The 23,717-nt window shown below is 45.8% G+C and overlaps 1 protein-coding gene across 1 annotated transcript in view; it reads left to right on the plus strand.

Annotated features, from left to right (window-relative positions):
• The window catches only part of LOC140717395 (T-lymphocyte surface antigen Ly-9-like), a 48,105-nt gene that overhangs the window by 17,110 nt on the left and 7,278 nt on the right, over positions 1-23,717 (plus strand). The window contains exons 2-4 of the mRNA XM_073030944.1: positions 8,932-9,252; positions 11,371-11,673; positions 17,780-18,082. Coding sequence (XP_072887045.1) covers positions 8,932-9,252; positions 11,371-11,673; positions 17,780-18,082 — 927 coding nt within the window. The remainder of the gene's footprint in view (positions 1-8,931; positions 9,253-11,370; positions 11,674-17,779; positions 18,083-23,717) is intronic.

Raw genomic sequence — 23,717 nt, forward strand, 5'->3', positions numbered from 1 at the left:
CAGATATTTAGGCAGCGAGTGTGGAGGGAGACTAGTCATTTGAGGTATCTCCTCATTGGTTTGCTCCTGGCATGAATACACGGTCTTGGCAGGAGGCAGTCCAGGCTTCTGTCCAAGCAGAATGTCTGCCCTGCTTCACCACCCCATCGTTGAAATGTTCCCACAACCAATAGACTCACTTTCAAGGATTTTTTGTTGCACGTTCTTGATATTTATTGTTTATTATTATTATTGATTTATTTTTGTATTTTCATAGTTTGGTGACTTTTGGTTGAATGCCCAAGTTGGTGCGGCCTTTCATTGATTCTATTATGGTTATTATTCTATTATGGATTGATTGAGTATGCTTGCAAGATAGTATATGGTGACATATATATACTTTGATAATAAATTTACTTTGAACTTAATGCATTAAACTTCATAAACCTACTTTATCTCCTACATTTTGAACTGCGCTCCAAAACTGTAGAATTTAACACCTAAAACAACAAGGGATGCAGACTCAGTTGACACTTTTAAATGCCAGCTCAAAACCTATCAATTTAACCTTGCTTTTAACTAACATCTTCTTGTCTTTTATCTTCATGTTTATTTTTACTTAGTTAATTTTAATTTTATGTTATATTCATGTTTGCAGTTTACCCCATTTTAGAGCACTTTGAACTACATTGTGTGAAAGTACTCCTTAGACAAGTAAGTATTATTTTTGTTAATAAAGATAGCACAGAGAGACCCAGAATGAAACTCCTCTACACTCTCCTACATAGGCCGAGTGTGGAGGTGGTCCTTTCAGCTTATACTGACGACATGCTCCACGTGATCAGAGACTTCTTTGATAGACGGTGAATGCACAAGTGCCCGGAGGCCTTTTCGGCAATCTCCTTTATCTGGGGCTCTCCCTGAATCCAGCTGAGGCAGCCTAACCAGCAAACTGCCAGGAGGTAGAAGTCACCACTCAGTGTGGGTGTTGGACGGGACTGCTTATGAATGCTTTCTCACGGGGCAAACACTGGCAAAAAGAGTCATGGAGCTTTACTGCATGGAAACAGCCCTACAGCCCAACTTGTCCACTTTAAGTCTGCTTCCTCCCTGAGCTCGTCCTATCCCTCTGAACCTTTTCTGTCCGTGTACCTGTCCAAATGGTTTTAAATATTGTAACTGTACCCACCCCTTCTGCTTTCTCTGACAGTTTGTTCCATACATCCATCACTCATGGTGTGAAAAATCTGCCTCTGAATAACTCTCCTTTCACCTTAAACCTCAGCCCTCTCGATTTTTACTCCCCTACCCTGGGGAAAAAGAATGTGATTATTCATCCTGTGTTCCTCATGACTTTTCCATACTATTTCAAAGCAGAATTAGGACATTAATGTCATGGCTAAATTTGGTTTCCTCTGTCTCCCGTGATCACCATAGTGCTGCCTTATGTCCTGATGTATTTTATACACCACATCCAGGCTGCTACTCAGAGGCTCGTACACAACTTTCATTGGGTTTTTACCTTTGCAGTTCCTCAACTCTGACCACAAGGATTCTACATCCTCTGATCCTATGTTGTTTCTTACTATTGATTTAAATACAACTTTAACTAATAGGTCTACCCCCCACCCCGGCCCATATTCCTGGCTTTTCAATGAGATGCATATCCTGAGATGTTCTGCTCCCACCTCTGATCCTCTCAGCCATGTTTCCATGATGCTTACGACATTGTACCCACCAGCTTTGATCTGCACTGTAAACTAATTGATCTTGTGTGCTTTCAAATAGATAAATATCTATAATGTCATCCTTCAGACTCCACTTCTCCAACGGGCTAAAAAAAAAGGTTGTTTTGTCTTTCATTATAACTCGAGCACTCCGGCCCTCGTAACATCCTAGTAAAAACTACAGCTACGAGGATCCCTGCATCACCTGGTGAAGTTGTGATCCCTGCCTTGGAGGCTGATGTCAGGCTGTCTTTCAAGAGTTTGAACCATCGCAGGTAGACAGGCCCTGATAGGGTACATGACAGGATTCTGAAAACTTCTGCCAACCAACTAGCAGGTGTGTTCAAAGACACTTTCAATCTCTCATTGCTACAGTCAGAAGTTCCCACCTGCTTCAAAGGGGCAGTCCAGTCCCAAAAAGAGCAATGTGATCTGCCTTAATGACTATCATCCAGTAGCACTCACTCACATCTGCAGTGCTTTGAACGGTTGGTTATGGCCAGAATCAATGCCTGCCTCTGCAAGAATCTGGACCCACTGCAATTTGCCTGTTGCCACAACTGGTCTACAGTGGAGGTGATCTCATTGGCTCACCAGGTGGTCTTGGATCTTCTGGAAAGTACAGGTACCCTTGTCAGGATGCTGTTTATTGAGTACAGCTCAGCATTTAACCAGCTGCAGCAGAGATCTTCATAGTTGCAGTTCTGATCAAATAGCTCCTGAGCGTGGGCCTCTGTACCTCCCTCTGCAACTCAGATTTCTGCTTCCTAACCAGAAGACCACTGTCTGTGCAGATTGGAAATGACATCCTCACCTTGCTGACAGTCAACACTAGTGCACCTCAGGGATGTGTGCTCAGTCCACTGTTGTGCTCTCTCCACACCCATGACTGTGGCTAGCACAGCTCAAATGCCATCTATAAATCTGCTGATGATACAACCATTGTTGGCAGAATCTCAGATGAGGATGACAGGGCATACAAGAATGAGATATACCAGCTAGTTGAGTGCAACAACCTTGCACTCGATGTCAGTAAGATGAAAGAACTGATTGTGGAAGAATCAGACAAAGAAACACACATCAGCCCTCAGAGATGAATCTGAAGGGGAAAGGATGAACAATTTCAAGTTCCTGGGTGTCATTATCTCTGAGGATCTAACCTGGTACCAGCATATCAATGCAGTTGTAAAGAGGGCAAGACAGTGGCAATATTTCATGAGGAGTTTGAGGAAATTTGGTTTGTCACCTAAAACACTCACAAATTTCTGCAGGTGTACTCTGGAGAGCATTCTAACTGGCCGCATCACTGACCGGTATGGGGGTGCGGAGAGCTACTGGTTTCCCCCGCTATCCGAAGGTAGAGTGTTTCTATGAAACGGTTCGTAAGCCAGAATGTCATAAAGTGAAGAAGCAACTACCATGTATTTATATGGGAAAAATTTGTGAGCATTCGCAGACCCAAAAAATAACCTACCAAATCATGCCAAATAACATATAAAACCTAAAATAACAGTAACATATAGGAAAAACAGGAATGATATGATAAATACACAGCCTATATAAAGTAGAATTACTGTACATTTCTGTAATCATTGCAGCATTATCCACCGTAGCAAAAATCTCTTTCTTGGCAGAAGCACTCACTCCAGTAACCTTTAAGCTATGAAGCTGCCAAATTATACCAAATAACACATAAAAATACACAGCCTATATAAAGTAGAAATAATGTATGTACAGTGTAGTTTCACTTACCGGAATCAGGAAGACAGTGAGCACACTGATGATGGTGTGTTAGGCTGAGCCGTTGGAGGTTGGTGTGGTGGGAGACTGGGGTGTCATCTTATCATTGTCTGTTTCCATCAGGGCAGGCAGGTCACTAATAACTTCTACGTCTGCCTGCCTCGATGTCAAAGGTCGAGGTTCATCAGCTGATGTGGAAGGCTTGAAAAACGACAGTATGCTTGACTGCTTAGCCTCGTGCATTTTTCTATCATACAGTTCTTTGTAAGCACTCAAAACATCCTGCAAACCTGCCCTAAACCTACGTACCCTTTCAAAATTAAAGTCATACTTTTCTGCAATCATTGCAGAGTTGTCAAACGCAGCGAAAATCTCACGCAGTTGCTTCACGTTCAGTTCCTGGATGACTGCACTTTTGGGCCGTTCGCTACTGCGTTCGGTTTCGATTGTTATCCTTTCCTCTTGCAATTGCATCTGCTATTCATCTGTCAGTTCTTAGTCATCGGATGCCAAAACCTCTTCAACATCATCTTCGTCAACTTCCGTGAACCCAGGCTCCTTAGCCAAACTCACTACGTCCATACTTCATTTACCACGATCAAAACGCTTAATTATGTCTAGTTTTACGCTAAGTGGAACACTCTTATGAACTCTTTTAGGCTTTTCCGATACCTTAGAACTCATCTTGCTCACGGATGCACAAAATAAATTGACGTAAAGCACAGATGCTCACAGGCACGTGTTTAAGCAATAGCGGCTAGAATGCAGTTCCGAGGGAGGAGCTTGGCTGCTCGGGGCGCGCTCTGCCTTTTTTCGTAACAGTCAAAATACCTTGTGTTAGCGAAAACAGGTAACTAATGTAGGTCTTTCGTAACAGCGAAGTGTCATAAAGCGAATGTTTTAAAAGCGGAGGACACCTGTACCAGACAGGATCGAAGTAAGCTGCAGGGAGTTGTAAATTTAGTTAGCTCCATTGTGTGCACTAGCCTCCATAGTATCCAGAAGATCTTAAAGGAGCAATGCATCAAAAAGTTGGTGTCCATTTTGAAATGTCCCCATTACCTAGGACATGCCCTGTTCTCATTGTTACTATGAGGAAGGAGGTGCAGAAGCCTAAAGGCACACCTTCAACCATTCAGGAACAGCTATTTCCCCTCTGCGGTCAGATTTCTGAGTAGACACTGAATCCATGAACATTACCTCACTATTTATTTGTTTTTTTGCACTACTTATTTAGCTTAATCCTTTTTTGTATATATTTCAGTTTTTTTTCTCTATTATTGTGTATCGCATTGTCCTGCTGCCACTGAGTTAACTAATTGCACGACATATTCTGGTGATCTTATACCCAATTCTGATTCCAATTTGATAGTACATACCCTGTAGTTTGTGAGGGAGAATATGAAATCAGATGTTTAATTTGCAGGTTCAGTTGCTGGTAAGGAAGACAAATGCAATGTTTGCAATCATTTTTTAAGAACCAGAAAATAAAATCAAGAATGCAAAGCTGAGGCTTTGGAAATCACTGGTCAGACCACACTTGCTGTACTGTGAGGAGTTTTGGTCCCCTGATCGAATAAAAGATGTGCTGGCATTGAGAGGGTCCAGAGGAAGTTTGTGAGAATTATCTTGGGAATGAAATGATTCTTCCAGGGTGTTACCTCTCATCACTATGGGTCTATTGCTGGTGCAGTTTATCTTCATCTCTTCCATTTTATCTATGTTTGGTCTTAGACCCAGCATGGTGGAGTTAGCGGTCAAGAGTGCTGATCTCTCTTATATCTGTTGGTTAGATTGAGACAGTAGGGTGATGTTATCTGCGAACCCTCAATCATCAATTTGCCACATAGTCCAGTGGATCCATTTCATTTCTCACTTGTCTGTTTCACAATCCTGCTTCTTGCCAACAGGAACAAGAAAGGACACAAACATCCCAGCTTCACCCCAGTGTTGACATTGAAGCTTTCTGCCAGTTTTCCCACATGTATGACTTTGCATGACATGTAGGAGTTCCTAAAAATATTGACAAATTTCTGCAGTTTTCCATGGTGTTTCATTGGTTTCCATTGGTGTTTCAGTCTTGGTAGCAAAGGTTTTGTCAAAGTTGATGTCGAGAGAAGTCTTCCATTCAATTGTAATCATTATTCTTAAGGTAGCTATCTGGTCTGTGCAGGAGTGATCTTTCCTGAAGCCTGCTTGCTGGTCTCTTAATATTGTGCCAACAGCTTGCTGAAGGTGTTGCAGAAAAATTCTGTTTAGTACCTTCCTGACCACAGACATTCAGGATGTAGTTTTCATTGTTTCATACGCCATCTGCCTTTGGACGCTTGATTATGTTAACATGTGGAGGCGAGAGGTCGAGGCCAAAATTAGATGATGTGGACATTGTTGGTCCACCCTCGAGAAACTGCCTCAGAACGGAGGATGATGGAGATGGGAGGTCATTGATGGCCTGTGCTCCACCTGAAGCCAAGGGTCCAAGAAGATGAAAGGGTTAATGTTCGATGGCTCTGGGCCTAGACATTTTGAGAATGATGTGTGGGGGGGGGGGGGGGGGGAGTTGGTGGAATCTCATTGAAGCCTATTGAATATTGAAAGACCCAGATAGATGGACATGGAGAGAATGTTCCCTATAGCAGGGAGACTCTTTGACCAGAGGGCACAGCCCCAGAAAACAATGATATCCCTTCAGAACAGAAATACCCCCCCCCCCATACCATTTCTCCCATTGTCCTCTGTTCTCTCCTATGAGATTCCTTCTTCGCCTGCCCTTTTCCTTTCGCCACCCACCTGACTTCATCTATCATCTTCAGGCTATTTCTTCATCCCCTCCCCCAACCTTTTTATTCAGACATGTTTCTCCTTCCTTCCAAGATGAAGAGTGGCTCAAAATGTTCACTTTTTATAGAAACATAGAAAACCTACAGCACAATACAGGCCCTTCGGCCCACAAAGTTGTGCCGAAAATATCCCTACCTTAGAAATTGCTAGGCTTACCTATAGCCCTCTATTTTACTGAGCTCCATGTGCCTATCTAAAAGTCTCTCAAAAGACCCTATCGTATCCGCCTCCACCACCGTTGCTGACAGCCCATTCCACACACTCACCACTCTCTGAGTAAAAAATTTACCCCTGACATCTCCTCTGTACCTACTCCCCAGCACCTTAAACCTGTGTCCTCTTGTGGCAACCATTTCAGCCCTGTGAAAAAGCCTCTGACTATCCACATGATCAATACCTCTCATCATCTTGTACACCTCTATCAGGTCATCTCTCGTCATCCTTCGCTCCAAGGGGAAAAGGCCGAGTTCATTCAACCTATTCTCATAAGGCATGCTCCCCAATCCAGGCAGCATCCTTGTAAATCTCCTGTGCACCCTTTCTACGGCTTCCACATCCTTCCTGTAGTGAGGAGACCAGAACTAAGCACAGTACTCCAAGTAGGGTTTGACCAGGGTCCTATATAGCTGCAACATTATCTCTTGGCTCCTAAATTCAATTCCATGATTGGTGAAGGCCACTACACCATACGACTTCTTAACCACAGAGTCAACCTGCGCAGCTGCTTTGAGCGTCGTATGGACTTGGACCCCAAGATCCCTCTGATCCTCCACAATGCCAAGAGTCTTACCATAAATACTATATTCTGCCATCATATTTGACCTACTAAAATGAACCACTTTACACTTATCTGGGTTGAACTCCATCTGTCACTTCTCAGCCCAGTTTTGCATCCTATCAATGTCCATCGACTTACCAACCACTAAGGTAAGACTCATTGGTCTATAATTTCTTGGGCTATCTCTACTCCCTTTCTTGAATAAAAGAACAACATCCGCAACCCTCCAATCCTCTGGAACCTTTTCCGTCCCCATTGATGATGCAAAGATCATCGCCAGAGGCTCAGCAATCTTCTCCCTCGCCTCCTACAGTAGCCTGGGGTACATTTTGTCTGGACCCATCAACTTATCCAACTTGATGCTTTCCAAAAGCTCCAGCAAATCCTCTTTCTTAATATCTACATGCTCAAGCTTTTCAGTCTGCTGCAAGTGTTCACTACAATCACCAAGATCCTTTTCCATAGCGAACACCGAAGCAAACTATTAAGTACCTCTGCTATTTCCTCCGGTTCCATATACACTTCCCACTGTCACACTTGATAGGTCCTATTCTTTCACATCTGATCCTCTTAGTCTTCATATACTTGTAGAATGCCTTGGGGTTTTCCTTAATTCTGCCTGCCAAGGCCTTCTCATGGCCCCTTCTGGTTCTCCTAATTTCCTTCTTAAGCTCCTTCCTAGTAGCCTTATAATCTTCTAGATCTCTGAACCTTTTGTAAGCTTTTCTTCTTGACTAGATTTATTGCAGCCTTTGTACACCACGGTTCCTGTACCCTACCATAACTTCCTGTCTCATTGGAACATACCTATACAGAGCTAAACAAATATCCCCTGAATATTTGCCACATTTCTTCCGTACTTTTACCTGAGAACATCTGTTTCCAATTTAAGCCTCCAATTTCCTGCATGATAGCCTCATAATTCCCCTTACTCCAATTAAACGGTTTTCTAACTTGTCTGTTCCTATCTCTCTCCAATGCGATTGTAAAGGAGATAGAATTATGATCACTATCTCCAAAATGCTCTCCCACTGAGAGATCTGACACCTGGCCAGGTTCATTTCCCATTATTCATTTATGTCGATGCTGTCTGACTTGCTGAGTTCCTCTAGAATTTTGTGTGTTGCAAAGTAACATGACCACAAACTCCTCTTTTATACTGCAAGCCGGTCAGATGGGTTTTCCATCAGAAACCTGTGAGCAGATACTGGCAGACAGAAAGAGCAGAGTACTACTTGAATCACGATTCAGCTCCGCAGACGAGAAACTACAGAACGCTAATACAGTACCAACATACTGCAAGTTACCAAAAGTCCGCAAAGAGGTGATTATTTGAACATAAAGCTGAAAGCTCAAGGAAAAGCTCAATAAAAAGAAACAAATTTAGACACTAATCCAACAATGTCACTGTTGGATTCACAGTTGTCAGGGTCAGCTGAAAGGAACAGTGCCACGGTCAACCTCTGCAGAAGGACAGTGTGGACGAGCTCCATTCTGTACATGACCTGTGCACTGGGAGTGGGTGAACGGACAGTGTAGACAGTGGTTCCTGCATTCCCTCATTGTGTTCACTCTCGCTAAACATCATAACCACCTTTTCTCCGGACTGGATCCCATTTGCCATGTCTGTGCCCCACTGTCATGACCATCGATATCTGGCTGCAGGCTGCAGCTTCCTTCCTTAGGGCCAGGTGTACAGAGTCTTCACTCTGTTCCCCCCACCCCCCACTGTGTGCTGGGACACTCTCAGGGTCAGAAGCTAGCTGAAGGGCCGTATGGCCTGCTTCTGTAACTGCGATCCTCCCGGTTCTGGTTCACCTACAGTCATTGAGTTCACCTGCTGACTGTCTCCTCTTCTCTCCTCAGCTGGGACTGGGGCTTCCCCTACAACTGTGAACGGAGCTCAGGGAGGCTCGGTCTCCTTACCTTCTAGGATCCCGGCTGGACCAGACATTGCTGAGGTTGTGTGGAGACTGTTATCACCCAGAAAGAAGCTAGTGACATATTCAAACAAGAACATTGACTATTACGGACCTGAGGACTACAAGCAACGGATAACTTTTCATCCCGGGAACTTTAGTCTGGAAATCCGTTATCTACAGAAACAGGACGCTGGTGATTATGAGGTGACCGTTACAGCAAATTCAGGAGCACAGACTCAGAGAGTAATGCGACTGGAGGTGGACGGTGAGTGAGATGCTGCGGAGGGGCCCGGGTTTCATCAGTTCCTGAAACATCCCCAATTAATGGGTGAGAGCAGATCCTGCATGTTCACTGTTTACTGAACCCCACAGACTCCCCATGTCCAGAGCTGGGCTCACGGTCCCAGTGTAGTGTGGCTGAGTCAGTGTGAGGCTAGGGGACACACTCACCACATCCTGCAGGCTGGACCCAGAGCTGAAGCATCAAACTGTCAATGGGGAGCCTTGTGACTCCGAGGCTGGAGGGATTGAGCAGATTGGGAAGGGGGAACGGGAGATAGGCTGACCTGGTGGGAGAGACTGATGACTAGATCCCACTGTATTCCCAGGTCAAAGGCCTGGTCCGTCATGTTCAGGGATCCCATTTTGCCAAGACACTGCTTGTTAATTACCTAGCCTCAGACCTGAGCTCAGCAAGGTGTTTATTCCTCAGTCTTCATGCTGTGCTGTGCTGAGTGAGACCCTGTGTATTCATTACACTGAATATAGTGTCCCAGTGAGTGACACAGTACATGGACACAACAGCACACTCACACACAGCAATATGGTTCCTGACTCACTCTAACAGTAATATAACATTCACAATAATCTCATTCAGCAACGTCCGGCTGAGAAATCCCCTCCACCCCAGGTTTAACGGGTTCCCATTGGAGGGAGGAGAACGTCGGAACGTGGGGAATGGAACATCATGGGAACAGATCCTCGGCTCATGATGTGCTGCCAAACTCATTGCTAATGGAACCCAGTTAAGCTAATCCCTTCTGATTGTTCGTGCTCCATATGCCTTTATTCTCAACACATTCATGTGTGTATGTGACAGCCCCTCAAAAATCTCCCTGGCCTTTGCCTCTTCCACCACTCCCGGCAGCCCATTTCAGTCACCCACCACTCTTTGTGTAAAGAAAACCTTGTCCCGCACATCACCTCTGAATTTACCCCTGTCACTATAAATGCACAATCGCTGGTATTAGACACATTTTATTTGATTTTTTTTATTTTATCGAGATACAGCAGGAATAAACCTTTCAGGGCCTTTGAGCTGTGCCCCCAGTTTAATCCCAGCCCAATCACAGGACAATTTATAACAACCAATTCACCTATCAATCAGAACGTCTTTGGACTGTGAGAGGAAACCAGAGCATAAAGAGGAATCCCATGTGGTCATGGGGAGAATGTACAAACTCCTTACGGGCAGCGGGAATTCAATCTCGTTCACTGGCACTGTACAGCCACGCTATTATGCCACCCCTGGGGAAAAAGTACTGGCTGTCTACTTCATCTGTGTCCTTAAAAATGTCAAAAGCTTGTATCACCTCCGACACTCAGAGGAAACTACCCAAATTTGTCCAACTTTTTCTTCCCACACATGCCCTGTAATCCAGGCACCTGATGGTAAATGTCTGTTCCCTCTGCAAAGCCTCCATGATCTTCCTTTAACGGGGTGGCTGGAAATGCTTGCAATACTCCAGATGCAGCCCTTTCAGAGTTTTTAAAGATGCAACATAACTTCCTGAGTTTTGAACTCAGTGTCTCGACTGATGAGGGCAAGCATGTAAAGTCCCTTCTTTACCACCCGATCAACATGCAGCCACGTTTCCCCACCCATGTCTGCATCTGATCCATGGCCAATTTCATCTACTGGCACTCCTCTGCACCATCCACAACACCAGCAATCTTTATCTCATCTACAAACATGCTAACCCTCACATCTGTATTTCTGTCCCAGGATCAGTTTGAGGGCTTCTGCCCCCCTGAAGCCTACTTCCCAGTCAGTAAAACTAGGGTTGGTCTGACCTTGATCTCAGCTCCACCTTCCTGCCTGTTCCCCCCACCACCCCCCCCCCCAACTCCTTTCCAGATCAAAACTCTATCTCAGCCTTGAATACACTGACTCAGCCTCCGCAGCTCTCTGGGGGAGAAAATTCCATAGATTCCTGACCCTTGGAGATGTTCATCTCCATTTGAAATTATAGTTCCTTATTCAGAAACTGTGCCCTTGTTCGAGATACCACGGGAAGCGAAACACCCTCCCTACACTCACCTCACTCCGATTCCTGCTCCAGTCACTGAGTCACCAGCTGACTGCCTCCTCTTGTCTCCTCAGACCCAGTGGGGACTGTGAAAGGAGCTTGGGGACAGAGGATCTCCTTACCTGCTGGGATCACATCCGGGCTGGACATTTCTCATTTGGTATGGAGATCAGTTGGAACCAGAATAACAGAATATGTAAATGGCACCATTTTCTACTTTGGTCCTGAGGAGTACAAGCGACGGATAACTCTTCATCCCAGGAGCTTCAGTCTGGAAATCAGTGATCTACAGAGAGAGGACGCTAAAGAATATGAGGTGACTGTTACAGCAAGTTCAGAAGCACAGACTCAGAAGGAAATGCGACTGGAGGTGTTCGGTGAGTGAGACGTTACGGAGGGGCCCGGGTTTCATCAGTTCCTGAAACACCCCTAATTAATGCGTTAAGGCAGATCACGTGTGTTTCTTTATTTTCTGAACCCCACTGACTGCCCATGTCCAGAGCTAGGCTCATGATCCCAGTGTAGTGTGACTGAGTCAGTGTGAGGCTGAAGGACACACTCACCACATCCTCGGAGACTGGACCAGAGACTGTAAACCATCGAACTGTCAACGGGGAACCTGGTCTGTCCGAGGCTGGAGGAAGTGAGCAGATGGGGAAGGGAGGTATGGGAGATGGGCCAAAGGAGTGGGAGGGACTGGTGGATGGCCGAACAGTCTGTACCAGTGGGGCAGTTACACAGGGACTTCTGTAACCCCAGTTCAAAGTCCTGGTCTGTCATGTTCAGCGATCTCTGTTGTCCTGTCTGTTTGCCAGGACACTGCTTCTTTATTCCCCAGACTGAGGTCTGAGCTCAGCAAGGTGTTCATTCCTCAGTCTTCATGCTGTGCTGTGGTGAGTGAGACCCTGTGTATTCATTACACTGAATATAGTGTCCCAGTGAGTGACACAGTATACGGACACAACAGCACACTCACACACAGCAATATGGTTCCTGACTCACTCTAACAGTAACGTAACATTCACAATAATCTCATTCAGCAAAGTCCGGCTGAGAAATCCCCTCCACCCCAGGTTTAACGGGTTCCCATTGGAGGGAGGAGAACGTCAGAACGTGGGGAATGGAACTTCATGGAACAGATCCTCAGCTCATGATGTGCTGCCAAACTCATTGCTAATAGAACCCAGTTAAGCTAATCCCTTCTGACTGTTCATGCTCCATATGCCTTTATTCTCTCCACATTCATGTGTGTAAATGATTCCGATACTCCAGATGCAGCCCATTCAGAGTTTTTAAAGATGCAACATAACTTCCTGAGTTTTGAACTCAGTGTCTCGACTGATGAGGGCAAGCATGTAAAGTCCCTTCTTTACCATCCAATCAACATGCAGCCACGTTTCCCCACCCATGTCTGCAAGTGATCCATGTCCAATTACATCTATTGGCACTCGTCTACACCATCCACAACACCACCAATCTTTATCTCATCTACAAATGTGCCAACACTCCCACCTACATTTCTGTCCAAGGAACAGTTAGACGCCTTTAACCCAACTTGAGGCTACTCCCCACTCACATAAATCATGGTTGGTCTGACCTTTATCTCAGCACACATTCCTGCCTGTTCCCACCCTCTCCCCGATTGTAAAGCAAGAGTGCGACTGGGAGTGTACGGTGAGTGAGACACTGCAAAGGGGCCTGGGTTTCACCAGTTCCTGAAACATCCCTAATTAATGGGTGACGGCAGATCCTGGTCATTCCACTCTTTACTGAACCCCACTGACTGATTGTCCATGTCCAAGATATTCATTCTTGAAATAGAGGGGGAGAGTTTGGTAGTGTTGGTTGGAGTATACTGTCTGATTATCTGCAGTGACAATGACAGGTATACCCAGTGGCCACTGTGTACCAATGGTGGAGCTGAAATTTCCCCAGAGGATGAGATAATTGCCATAATCGATGGAGATGAAAAGAGTGCTGCCATTGCAGAAGAATCAAGAGCCCAGATGCCTTGCCATCAGTCCAGCCTGGTGAAATCCAGCAATGAGACCAAAACGTGGTTGTGTAGGAAATACTGGGAAAGAGGACTGACGACAGTGGGAAGTGAGAAATGCTCAGAATGGGACTCACAGTAATGGGTATGTGTGAGAAGTGATTGGAAAGGGGACTGACGGTAATGGGTGTGTGTGATAGGTTTGGAAAGGGGACTAATGGTAATGGGTGTGCGAGAGGTGATTGGAATGGGGACTGACGATAATGTGTGTGTGAAAGAGGTGATTGGAAAGGGGACTGACAGTAATCGGAGTGAGTAGGAGGTGATTGGAAAGGGGACGGATGGTAATGGGTGTGTGAGAAGTGATCGGAAAGGGGACTGACGTTAATGGATGTGTGTGAGAGGTTTGGAAAGGGGACTGACGATAATGGGAGTGTGTGAGAGGATTGGAAAGGTGATTGACAGTAATGGGTGTGTGTGAGAGGATTGGAAAGGGGATTGACAGTAATGGGTGTGTGTGAGAGGTTTGGGAAGGGGACTGACAGTAATGGAAGTGTAAGAGGTGATTGCAAAGGGGACTGACAAAATGGGTGTGTGTGAGAGGTGATTGGAAAGCGGACTCACTGTAATGGGCATGTGTAAGAGGTGGCAAGCCTGCACCTTTCTTTCTTCTCCAATTCTTCACTTGTATTCTTATTTTATCGCAGCTCTCCTCCACAGCCCTTGTCCATTCATCATGCCCACCAGCCTCAACCAGTTGCTCCTGGCCTTCTGTTACTTTGTTGCCTCAGAACATAGAATAGTGCAGCACATTACAGGCCGTTTGGCCCACAATGTTGTGCCGACCCTCAAACCCTGCCTCCCATATAACCTCCCCTCACCTTAAATTCCTCCATACACCTTATTAGTCTCTTAAACTTCACTAGTGTATCTCCGTCCAGCACTGGCTCAGGCAGTGCATTCCACGCACCAACCACTCTCTGAGTGAAAAAGAAGTCTTCCTCTAATATCGCCCTTGAACTTCCCTCCTCTTACCTTAAAGCAATGTCCTCTTGTACTGAGCAGTGGTGCCCTGGGGAAGAGGCGCTGGCTGTCCACTCTATCTATTCCTCTTAATATCTTTTACACCTCTATCATGTCTCCTCTCATCCTCCTCCTCTCTAAAGAGTAAAGCCCTAGCTCCCTTAATCTCTGATCATAATCCATACTATCTAAACCAGGCAGCATCCTGGTAAATCTCTGTCCCCTTTACAATGCTTCCACGTCCTTCCTATAGTGAGGCGACCAGAACTGGACACAGTACCCCAAGTGTGGCCTAACTAGAGTTTTATAGAGCTGCATCATTACATCGCAACTCTTAAACTCTATCCCTCGACTTATGAAAGCTAACACCCCATAAGCTTTCTTAACTACCCGATCTACCTGTGAGGCAACTTACAGGGATCTGTGGACATGTACCCCCAGATCCCTCTGCTCCTCCACACGACCAAGTATCCTACCATTTACTTTGTACTCTGCCTTGGAGTTTGTCCTTCCAAAGTGTACCACCTCACACTTATTCTGGTTGAACTCCATCTGCCACTTCTCAGCCCACTTCTGCATCCTATCAATGTCTCTCTGCAATCTTCGACAATCCTCTACACTATCTACAACACCACCAACCTTTCTGTCATCTGCAAACTTGCCATCCCACCCTTCTACCCCCATATCCAGGTCGTTAGTAAAAATCACGAAAAGTAGAGGTCCCAGAACAGATCCTTGTGGGACACCACTAGTCACAACCCTCCAATCTGAATGTACTCCCTCCACCACGACCCTCTGCCTTCTGCAAGCAAGCCAATTCTGAATCCACCTGGCCAAACTTCCCTGGATCCCATGCCTTCTGACGTTCTGAATAAGCCTGTCGTGTGGAACCTTGTCAAATGCCTTACTAAAATCCATGTAGATCACATCCACTGCAGTACCCTCATCTATATGCCTGGTCACCTCCTCAAAGAACTCTATCAGGCTTGTTAGACACGATCTGCCCTTTGCACAGCCATGCTGACTGTCCCTGATCAGACCATGATTCTCTAAATGCCCATAGATCCTATCTCTAAGAATCTTTTCCAACAGCTTTCCCACCACAGGTGTAAGGCTCACTAGTCTGTAATTACCCAGACTATCCCTACTACCTTTTTTGAGCAAGGGGACAACATTTGCCTCCCTCCAATCCTCCGGTACCATTCCCAAAGACAATGAGGACATAAAGATCCTAGCCAGAGGCTCAGCAATTTGTTCCCTCGCCTCGTGGAGCAGCCTGGGGAATATTCAGTCAGTTCCCGGGGACTTATCCGTCCTAATGTATTTTAACAACTCCGACACCTCCTCTCCTTTAATATCAACATGCTCCAGAACATCAACTTCACTCATATTGTCCTCACCGTTATCAAGTTCCCTCTTGTTGGTGAAGAACAAAGAGAAGTATTCATTGAGGACCTCGCTCACTTCCACAACCTCCAGGCACATCTTCCCACCTTTATCTCTAATCGGTCCTACCTCCACTCCTGTCATCCTTTTATTCTTCACATAATTGAAGAATCACTTGGGGTTTTCCCTTACCCTACTCACCCAGGCCTTCTCGTGCCCCCTTCTTGCTCTTCTCAGCCCCTTCTTAACCTCCTTTCTTGCTACCTTATATTCCTCAATAAACCCATCTGATCCTTGTTTCCTAAACCTCATGTATGCTGCCTTCTTCCACCTGACTAGATTTTCCACTTCCCCTGTCACCCATGGTTCCTTCACCCTACCATTCTTTATCTTCCTCACCTGGACAAATTTATCCTATCATCCTGCAAGAGATCCTTAAACATCAACCACATGTCCATAGTACATTTCCCTGCAAAAATATCATCCCAATTTACACCCACAAGTTCTAGCCTTATAGCCTCATAATTTGCCCTTCCCCAATTAAAAATTTTCCTGTCCTCTCTGATTCTACCTTTTCCATGATAATGCTAAATGCCAGGGAGCAGTTGTCACTGTTCCCCAGATGCTCACCCACTGAGAGATCTGTGACCTGACCTGGTTCGTTACCAAGTCAGACATTACCCCTAGTCGGCCTGTCAACATACTGTGACAGGAATCCGTCCTCGACACACTTAACAAACTCTGCCCATCTAAACCCTTGGAACTAATCAGGTGCCAATCAATATTAGGGAAGTTAAAATCACCCATGATAACAACCGTGTTATTTTTGCACCTTTCCAAAATCTGCCTCCCAATCTGCTCCTCGGGATCTCTGCTGCTACCAAGGGGCCTATAGAATACCCCAATAGAATAACTGCTCCCTTCCTGTTCCTGACTTCGTCATCTAAGACATCTTAGAACAGCAAACAGTACAGCGCAGGGACAGGCACTTTGTCCCATTATGTTATGCTTAACGAATTAAATTAGTAACCAAATGCCCAACTAAACTAGTTCCTTCTGCTTACACGTTGTCCGTACCCTTCAATTTCCCTCATGTTCATGTGCCTATCTAAACATCTCCACCACGGGCAGCACGTTCCTGGCACCCACCACCCACCTCCCACCCTCAGTGTAAAAATACTTGCCTCACATCTCCTTTCAACTTAGCCCCTCTCATCTTAAATGTGTGTACTGTGGTTTTGAACATTCCAGACCTGGGAAAATAGATACTGTCTGTCTATCTATGCCTCACATAATCTGATAAACCTCTATCAGATCTTCCCTTAGCTTCTGCCACTCCTGAGGAAACAATCCAAGTTTGTCCAGAATTTCCTTATAGCATGCGCCCTCTAAACCAGGCACTTGGATGTTAAATGTCTGCGCCCTCTCCAGAGCCTTCACATACTTCCTACAGTGAAATGGCTGGAACAGAAAGCAATACTGCAGATCTCCAAGCTGGAGATTTTAAAGATGCAGTATAACTTCCTAACTTTTGAGCTCATTACCTTGACTAAGCCAGTGCTCTTCTTTAACACCCTATCAATATGCAGCGACATTTCCCCACTATTGTCTCCATCTGAGTCATGTCTAATTGCATCTATTGGCACTTCTTTCTACCAGGCACAGCACCACCAATCTTTATCTCATCTACAAACAGGCTAACCTTCCCATCTACATTTCTATCCAAAGAACAGTTAGAGGCCTTAAAGACCCACAACCCTGCTTCCCGCTCACTGAGATCAGGGTTGGGCTGATCTTGATCTCAATTCCACTTCCCTGCCTGTTCCCATGCCTTCCCCAACTCCTCTCCACATCAAATCACTGTCTCAGTCTTGAATACAGTGACTCCGCCTCCACAACTCTTTTGGGGAGAAAATTGCATAGATTCCTGTCCTTTTGGAGATAGGGAAATCATTCCTCATCTCTGTCTGAAATGGTGGTCCTTTATTCTGAAACTGTGTCCTCATTCAGAACCCACCCAACTCTGATTCCTGCTCCAGTTACTAAGCGCACCTGCTGACTGTCTCCTCTTGTCTCCTCAGACTGGGCGGGGACTGTGAAAGGAACTCGGGGAATGAAGGTCTTCTTACCTGTTGGGATCACACCTTGGCAGGGTGTTTCTCAGGTGGTGTGGAGATCAAACGGAACCAGAATAGCAGAGAGTGTAAGTGGCAACATTTCCTACTTCGGTCCTGAGGAGTACAAGCAACGGATAACTCTTCATCCCGGGAACTTCAGCCTGGAAATCCGTGATCTGCGGAGAGAGGATGCCCGTGATTATGAGGTGTATGTCGCTGTAGGTTCTGGAGCTGAATCTAAGGTGACAGTGCGACTGGAGGTGGACGGTAAGTGAGACACTGCAAAGGGGTCTGGGTTTCACCAGTTCCTGAAATGTCCCTAATTAATGGGTGACGGTAGATCCTGGCCATTCCACTCTTTACTGAATCCCGCTGACTGCTTGTCGGTGTCCAAGACATTCATTCTTGGGGACAGAGGGGGAGAGTTTGGGAGTGTTGGTTGGAGTATTCTGTCAGTATCTGCAGAGACATTGACAGGTACACATAGCGGCCACTGTGTACCAGTGGCGGAGCTGAAATTCCCCCGGAGGATGAGATAATTGCCATTGTCGATGGAACTTTAAATAGTGGACACCTCTCAAATGAATCATGGTTGCATCACCCTGATCCACAGAGGAGTTTGTATCCCGGGAGTCTCCCCGGTCCCTTCTCTTAGGGACGGTGTCCTCCTTTGGACTGTGGCCATGACAGGGGAAGAAGGCGGCACCCTCCAATAGGCAATACCCCCAACACGTGGACCCTGCACCTCAGGAAAACCTCCACCTCGGACAAAGGGCACCTTCTCCTTCCTTGAGGGATGCAGAGATTCTGTCAAAGATGTTGCATCCACCTCTACCTCTTTTTCCTCCTGTCCAGCTCCCCCAAGACTAAAAGCAGGTGGTCTCTCTGGGATCAGACCACGGTTGAGGACAGGACTGGACATGAGAAAACCTCATTTCGGTGCATGCTGTATCTGTACTGGAACAGGTCAGACAGAGATCCACCTAGTTCTGTAACACAGGTCTTCAGTAACACACCTTGGTGTAGTCTGGGCCCATAGCCGTTGCTGTATCCAGTACTTTGATATCACAGGGAATGAACTGAATTGTCTGGAAACCGGTTTCCGTGATGGAGGATCTCAGGAGGAAGCTGAGGGAGGTAATCCACTCAGCACTTCTGTCTGAACATGGATGTGAATGATTAGTCTTATCTCTGGCACTCACATGCTGGGTCACACCATCAGTGAGGGTGTTCATGGAGACTCCACCTCCCATCAGCTGTTGTCCATGACCAGATGTGAGGGGACTGTAGAGCTCTGCTCTGATCTGTGGGGGGTGCGATCCCTCAGCTCAGTTTCTTCTGACCTTGCTGTTGAGCTTACACATTATCCTGTATAACAGCTTCACCAGGTCGGCATCTCCCCATTTTTAGAATTCCTTGGTCCCTCAGCACCCCTCATCAAAACGTATCTGGTGCTCTCAGTGTTGCAGGGACCAGAACTGTATACAGGTGTGCACCGTGTAACGTCCATTCAGAAAACGTCCGATCGCAAATATGTCTGTAGTCCCTATCGGAGAAAGTGACATAGCGGACGTAACCATTCTCATGTATCCCACGTCTCTTGGGTGTAGTAGCGTTAGCTCTCTGTTTAATTTTCTTTCAAAAATATTACTTTAAAGTGCATCATAGCTTCCAAATGCAGCAAAACCAGTCCTAGTGATAGCAGCATCAAGAGGCAAAGTATATAATACGGTGTTTGCACAACGTCCAAATCACATGACGTCCGATTTCACAGAACGTATCATGGATGTTAAGTGACGTATACCTGTAGAGTTCCCAGTGAGGTCCAGTCCAGAGATTTGGAGACCAGATCAGTGCACAGTGCTCCCAGCATGGTCTCCCAGGGATATGAAGACAACAACTGTGTTCAGAGCTCCCACTCTGTAATACAGCAGGGATATAGAGACTAGAACTTTGGCTAAAAGAAATACTGGGAAAAGGGACTGACAGTAATGGACATGTGTGAGAGGGGACTGATGGTAATGATTGTGTGAGAAAGTGGTTGGAAATGTGACTGACGGTAATGAGTGTGTGAGAGAAGTGATTGGAAAGGGGACTGACAGTAATGGGTGTGTGTGATAGGTGTTTGGAAAGGAGACTGACGGTAATGGGTATGTGTGATAGGTGATTGGAAAGGGGACTGACTCTATGAGTTAACATAGAAAATCTACAGCACAATACAGGCACTTCAGCCCACAATGCTGTGCTAAGCAGGTACTTACTTTGGAAGCTTAGCCCTCAATTTGCTGAGCTCCATGTACCTATCCAGGAGTCTCTTAAAGTACCCTATCGTTATCCACCTCCACCATTGTTGCCGGGAGCCCAATTCATGCACTCACCACTCTTTGAGTAAAATATTTACCCCTGACATCTCCTCTGTACTTACTCCTTAGGACCTTAAAACTGTATCCTCACCTGTTAGTCATTTCAGCCTGGGAAAAAGCCTCTGACTATCCACATGATCAATGCCTCTCATCATCTTATACACCTCTATCAGGTCACCTCTTATCCTCCGTTGCTCCAAGGAGAAAAGGCCGAGTTCACTCAACCTATTCTCATAAGGCATGCTCCCCAATCCAGGCAACAACCTTGTAACTCTCCTGACATCCTGATGAAGGGTCTCGGCCCGAAATGTTGACTGCTCGTTTCCACGGATGCTGCCCGATCTGTTGAGTTCCTCCAGCTTGTTGTACGTGTATCCTTGTAAATCTCCTCCGCACCCTTTCTATAGTTTCCATATCCTTCCTGTAGTGAGGTGACCAGAACTGAGCACAGTACTCCAAGTCGGGTCTGACCTGTATCCTATAAAGCTGTGACATCACCTCTTGGCTCTTAAACTCAATCGCACGACTGACGAAGGCCAATACACCGTATGCTTTCTTCACCACAGAGTCAACACACAGCAGCTTTGAGTGGCCTATGGACTCAGACCCCAAGATTCCTCTGATCCTCCACACAGCCAAGAGTCTTACCATTAATACTATATTCTGCCATCATATTTGACCTACCAAAATGAACCACCTCACACTTTTCTGGGTTGAATTCCATCTGCCACTTCTCAGACCAGTTTTGCATCCTATCGATGTCCCGCTGTAATCTCTGATAGCCCTCCACACTATCCACAACACCTCCAACCTTTGTGTCATCAGCAAATTAACTGACCATCCTTCCACTCACTCATCCGGGTAATTTATAAAAATCATGAAGAGAAGGGGTCCCAGAACGGATCCCAGAGGCACACCACTGGTCACCGACCTCCATACTGAATATAACCCGTCTACAGCCACTCTTTGCCTTCTGAAGGCAGTTCAGTTCTGGATCCACAAAGCAAGGTCCCCTTGAATCCCATGCCTCCTTACTTTCTCAGTACGCCTTGCATGGGTACCTTATCAAATGCCTTGATGAAATCCATATGCTCTACATCTACTGCTCTACCTTCATCAATGTGTTTCGTTACATCCTCAAAATTCAGAGTTCATGATTTGTTCAGAAATTTGAAGGCAGAGGGGGAAAGCTGTTCCTAAGATATTGAGTTATGTGTCTTCAGGTTCCTATACCACCTCTTTGATGGTAGTAATGAGATGAGGGCATGTTCTGGGTGGTGGGGATCCTGAATGAACGCCGCCCCCTTTTTGAGGCAGCTTCTTTTGATGTCGTTATTGCCTGGGAGGTTCGTACGCATGATGGAGCTGGCTGAGTTTCCGATGCTCAGCAGATTTTTCGCATGTTTTCCCCCTTCATACCAGACAATGATGCAGCTGATCATGCCCTCCACAGTTCATCTGTAGAAATCTGCTTGAGTTTTTGGTGACATACCAAATTTTGTCAAACTCCCAATGAAATCGAGCCATTTTAATGCCCTCTTTGAAATTTGCTGTTGGGCCTAGGATAGATCTTCAAAGATGTTGATGCCCAGGAAATTGTAACTCCTCACTACTTTATATTGCTGATCCCTCAATGAAGACTGGGGTGTCTTCCTTTGACTTTCTCCTCCAGAAATCCACAATCAATTTATTGGTCTTACTGATGTTGAGTGCAAGGTTGTTGTGACAACATCATTCAACCAGCTGATCTGTCTCACTCCACTCCTGTACACCTCCTCATCACTGTCTGAGATTCTGCCAACAACCGTTGTGTCATTGGTGAAATCTTAGATTGCAGTTGAGTTATTACCAGCCACACAGTCATGGGTTAGGGTTACAGTTAGGGTTAGAGAAATTAGAACAGTGGGCTAAGCTCACATTTTTGAGGTGTACCAGTATTGATTGTGAACAAAGAGGAGATGATGCTTCTTTTCCACACTGACTGTGATCTCCTGATGAGCAACTCCAGGATCTGGTTGCAGAGGGAGATGCAGAGGCCCGGGTTTTGGAGTTTGTTGATTAGTTCTGAGGAGATGATGGAGCTATAATCAATAGACAGCCTGACATGGGTATCACTGATGTCCAGGTGGTCCAAACCCGAGTGGAGAGCCAGGGAGATGGCAGGAGTCAATTCTAGTCATTAACCGTTCCATGCTATTCACCAGAGTAGATGTGAGTGCAAGTGAGTGATGGTTGCTGAGGCGGCTCACTCTTTTATTCTTGGGCACCAGTATGAATGATGCCTTTTTGAAGCAGCTGGGTACCTTTGATTACAGCAGTGAGAGATTAAAGATGTCCTTGACACTCCCACCTGTTGGTTGACACAGGTTTTGGGAGCCCTACCAGGTACAGCAAAGATGGTCTGACGTCAGCTACAGAGACAGATATCACAGAACTGCCAGGGGCTGGAAAATTTGGCAAGACAGTGTGAGCCAATTATGGAACGCCACTGGTTTTGTTAACAGGTCAGAGTCAGCGCGAACCATGTTCCGTACCTCAGCTGAGGTCCAGGGTTTAGAATTGGGATTTCTCCCACCATTGTTTGGGGAAATGGACCAATATCTCCCCAGTAGAGCTATCTGTTGCCTCAGCTCTTATTTCCTTTGATTTTGTTGTCTGTTGCCTTCTAAAAGGTGTTAATTCAGGGAACAGTTCCATTCCGGACCCTTAGCGTGGAAACAATTGGCAACGTAGAATCGGTGGGTGGCTGCAGCTACTTCAATGACCTCCTAGAGGTCTTGAGGTAGATCACACGGAGGAGTGTTAGGAGCCAAAGGAGCCAGTAACTGTGGGTGCAGACTGTTGGCGGGTCCTGTAACCGCAGCCGTCTGTGTCCTGGGTTTTTCGTTAGAAGTAGCTTCTTTCTGAGGTTTTAGGTTGTTGGTGCTGTTTGGCCACTTATTCCCATTTGTTAAAACACCACATCATATAATCAAGGTACCAAGTGGGATCCCCACTACCTGAATCAGTCGTCTGCTTCCAATATTTTATTTTTACCAGGTCAAAAACCTCCATAAGGCCAATCCCCTTAATTCCAACCATACAAATCACTAGAAAATGTAACCAAATACCTGCTGTCCACTGGTTCCAACAAAACCTTATCAGCGAGTGATCCCGGGGGGAACCTGCGGGTCACCCAAAAATTTGCCCTCTTGTATTTTACGATTTTCTGGACAACTCAGGCATCGCTCCTGAGGCACTATTCTCGACTGTTTACCTTTCGAAGGGGCAGCCAGCCTACCAGGGCGGTTACTCATCTTTTTCAATCTTAAATCTTACTTAACAGGTGTTAATATATTCCCACACCCCAGTTATCGGCTTGTATAATCAGCCAATTATGACAACGAACATCTGGGTCCAAAAAGGATCAATTTATTTTAACTCAATTTAAAATTTCAGTGTTCCCTGTCCCTTCTCCCAGTTTCTGACCTGTTCTTACTCGAACTCGGGAACACTGGTCACCACCGGTAAGGAACAACGTTGTCTAACACAGTCCTGGT

The sequence above is a fragment of the Hemitrygon akajei genome, chromosome 27 (genome assembly GCF_048418815.1).
Source record: "Hemitrygon akajei chromosome 27, sHemAka1.3, whole genome shotgun sequence".
Taxonomy (NCBI): Eukaryota; Metazoa; Chordata; class Chondrichthyes; order Myliobatiformes; family Dasyatidae; genus Hemitrygon; species Hemitrygon akajei.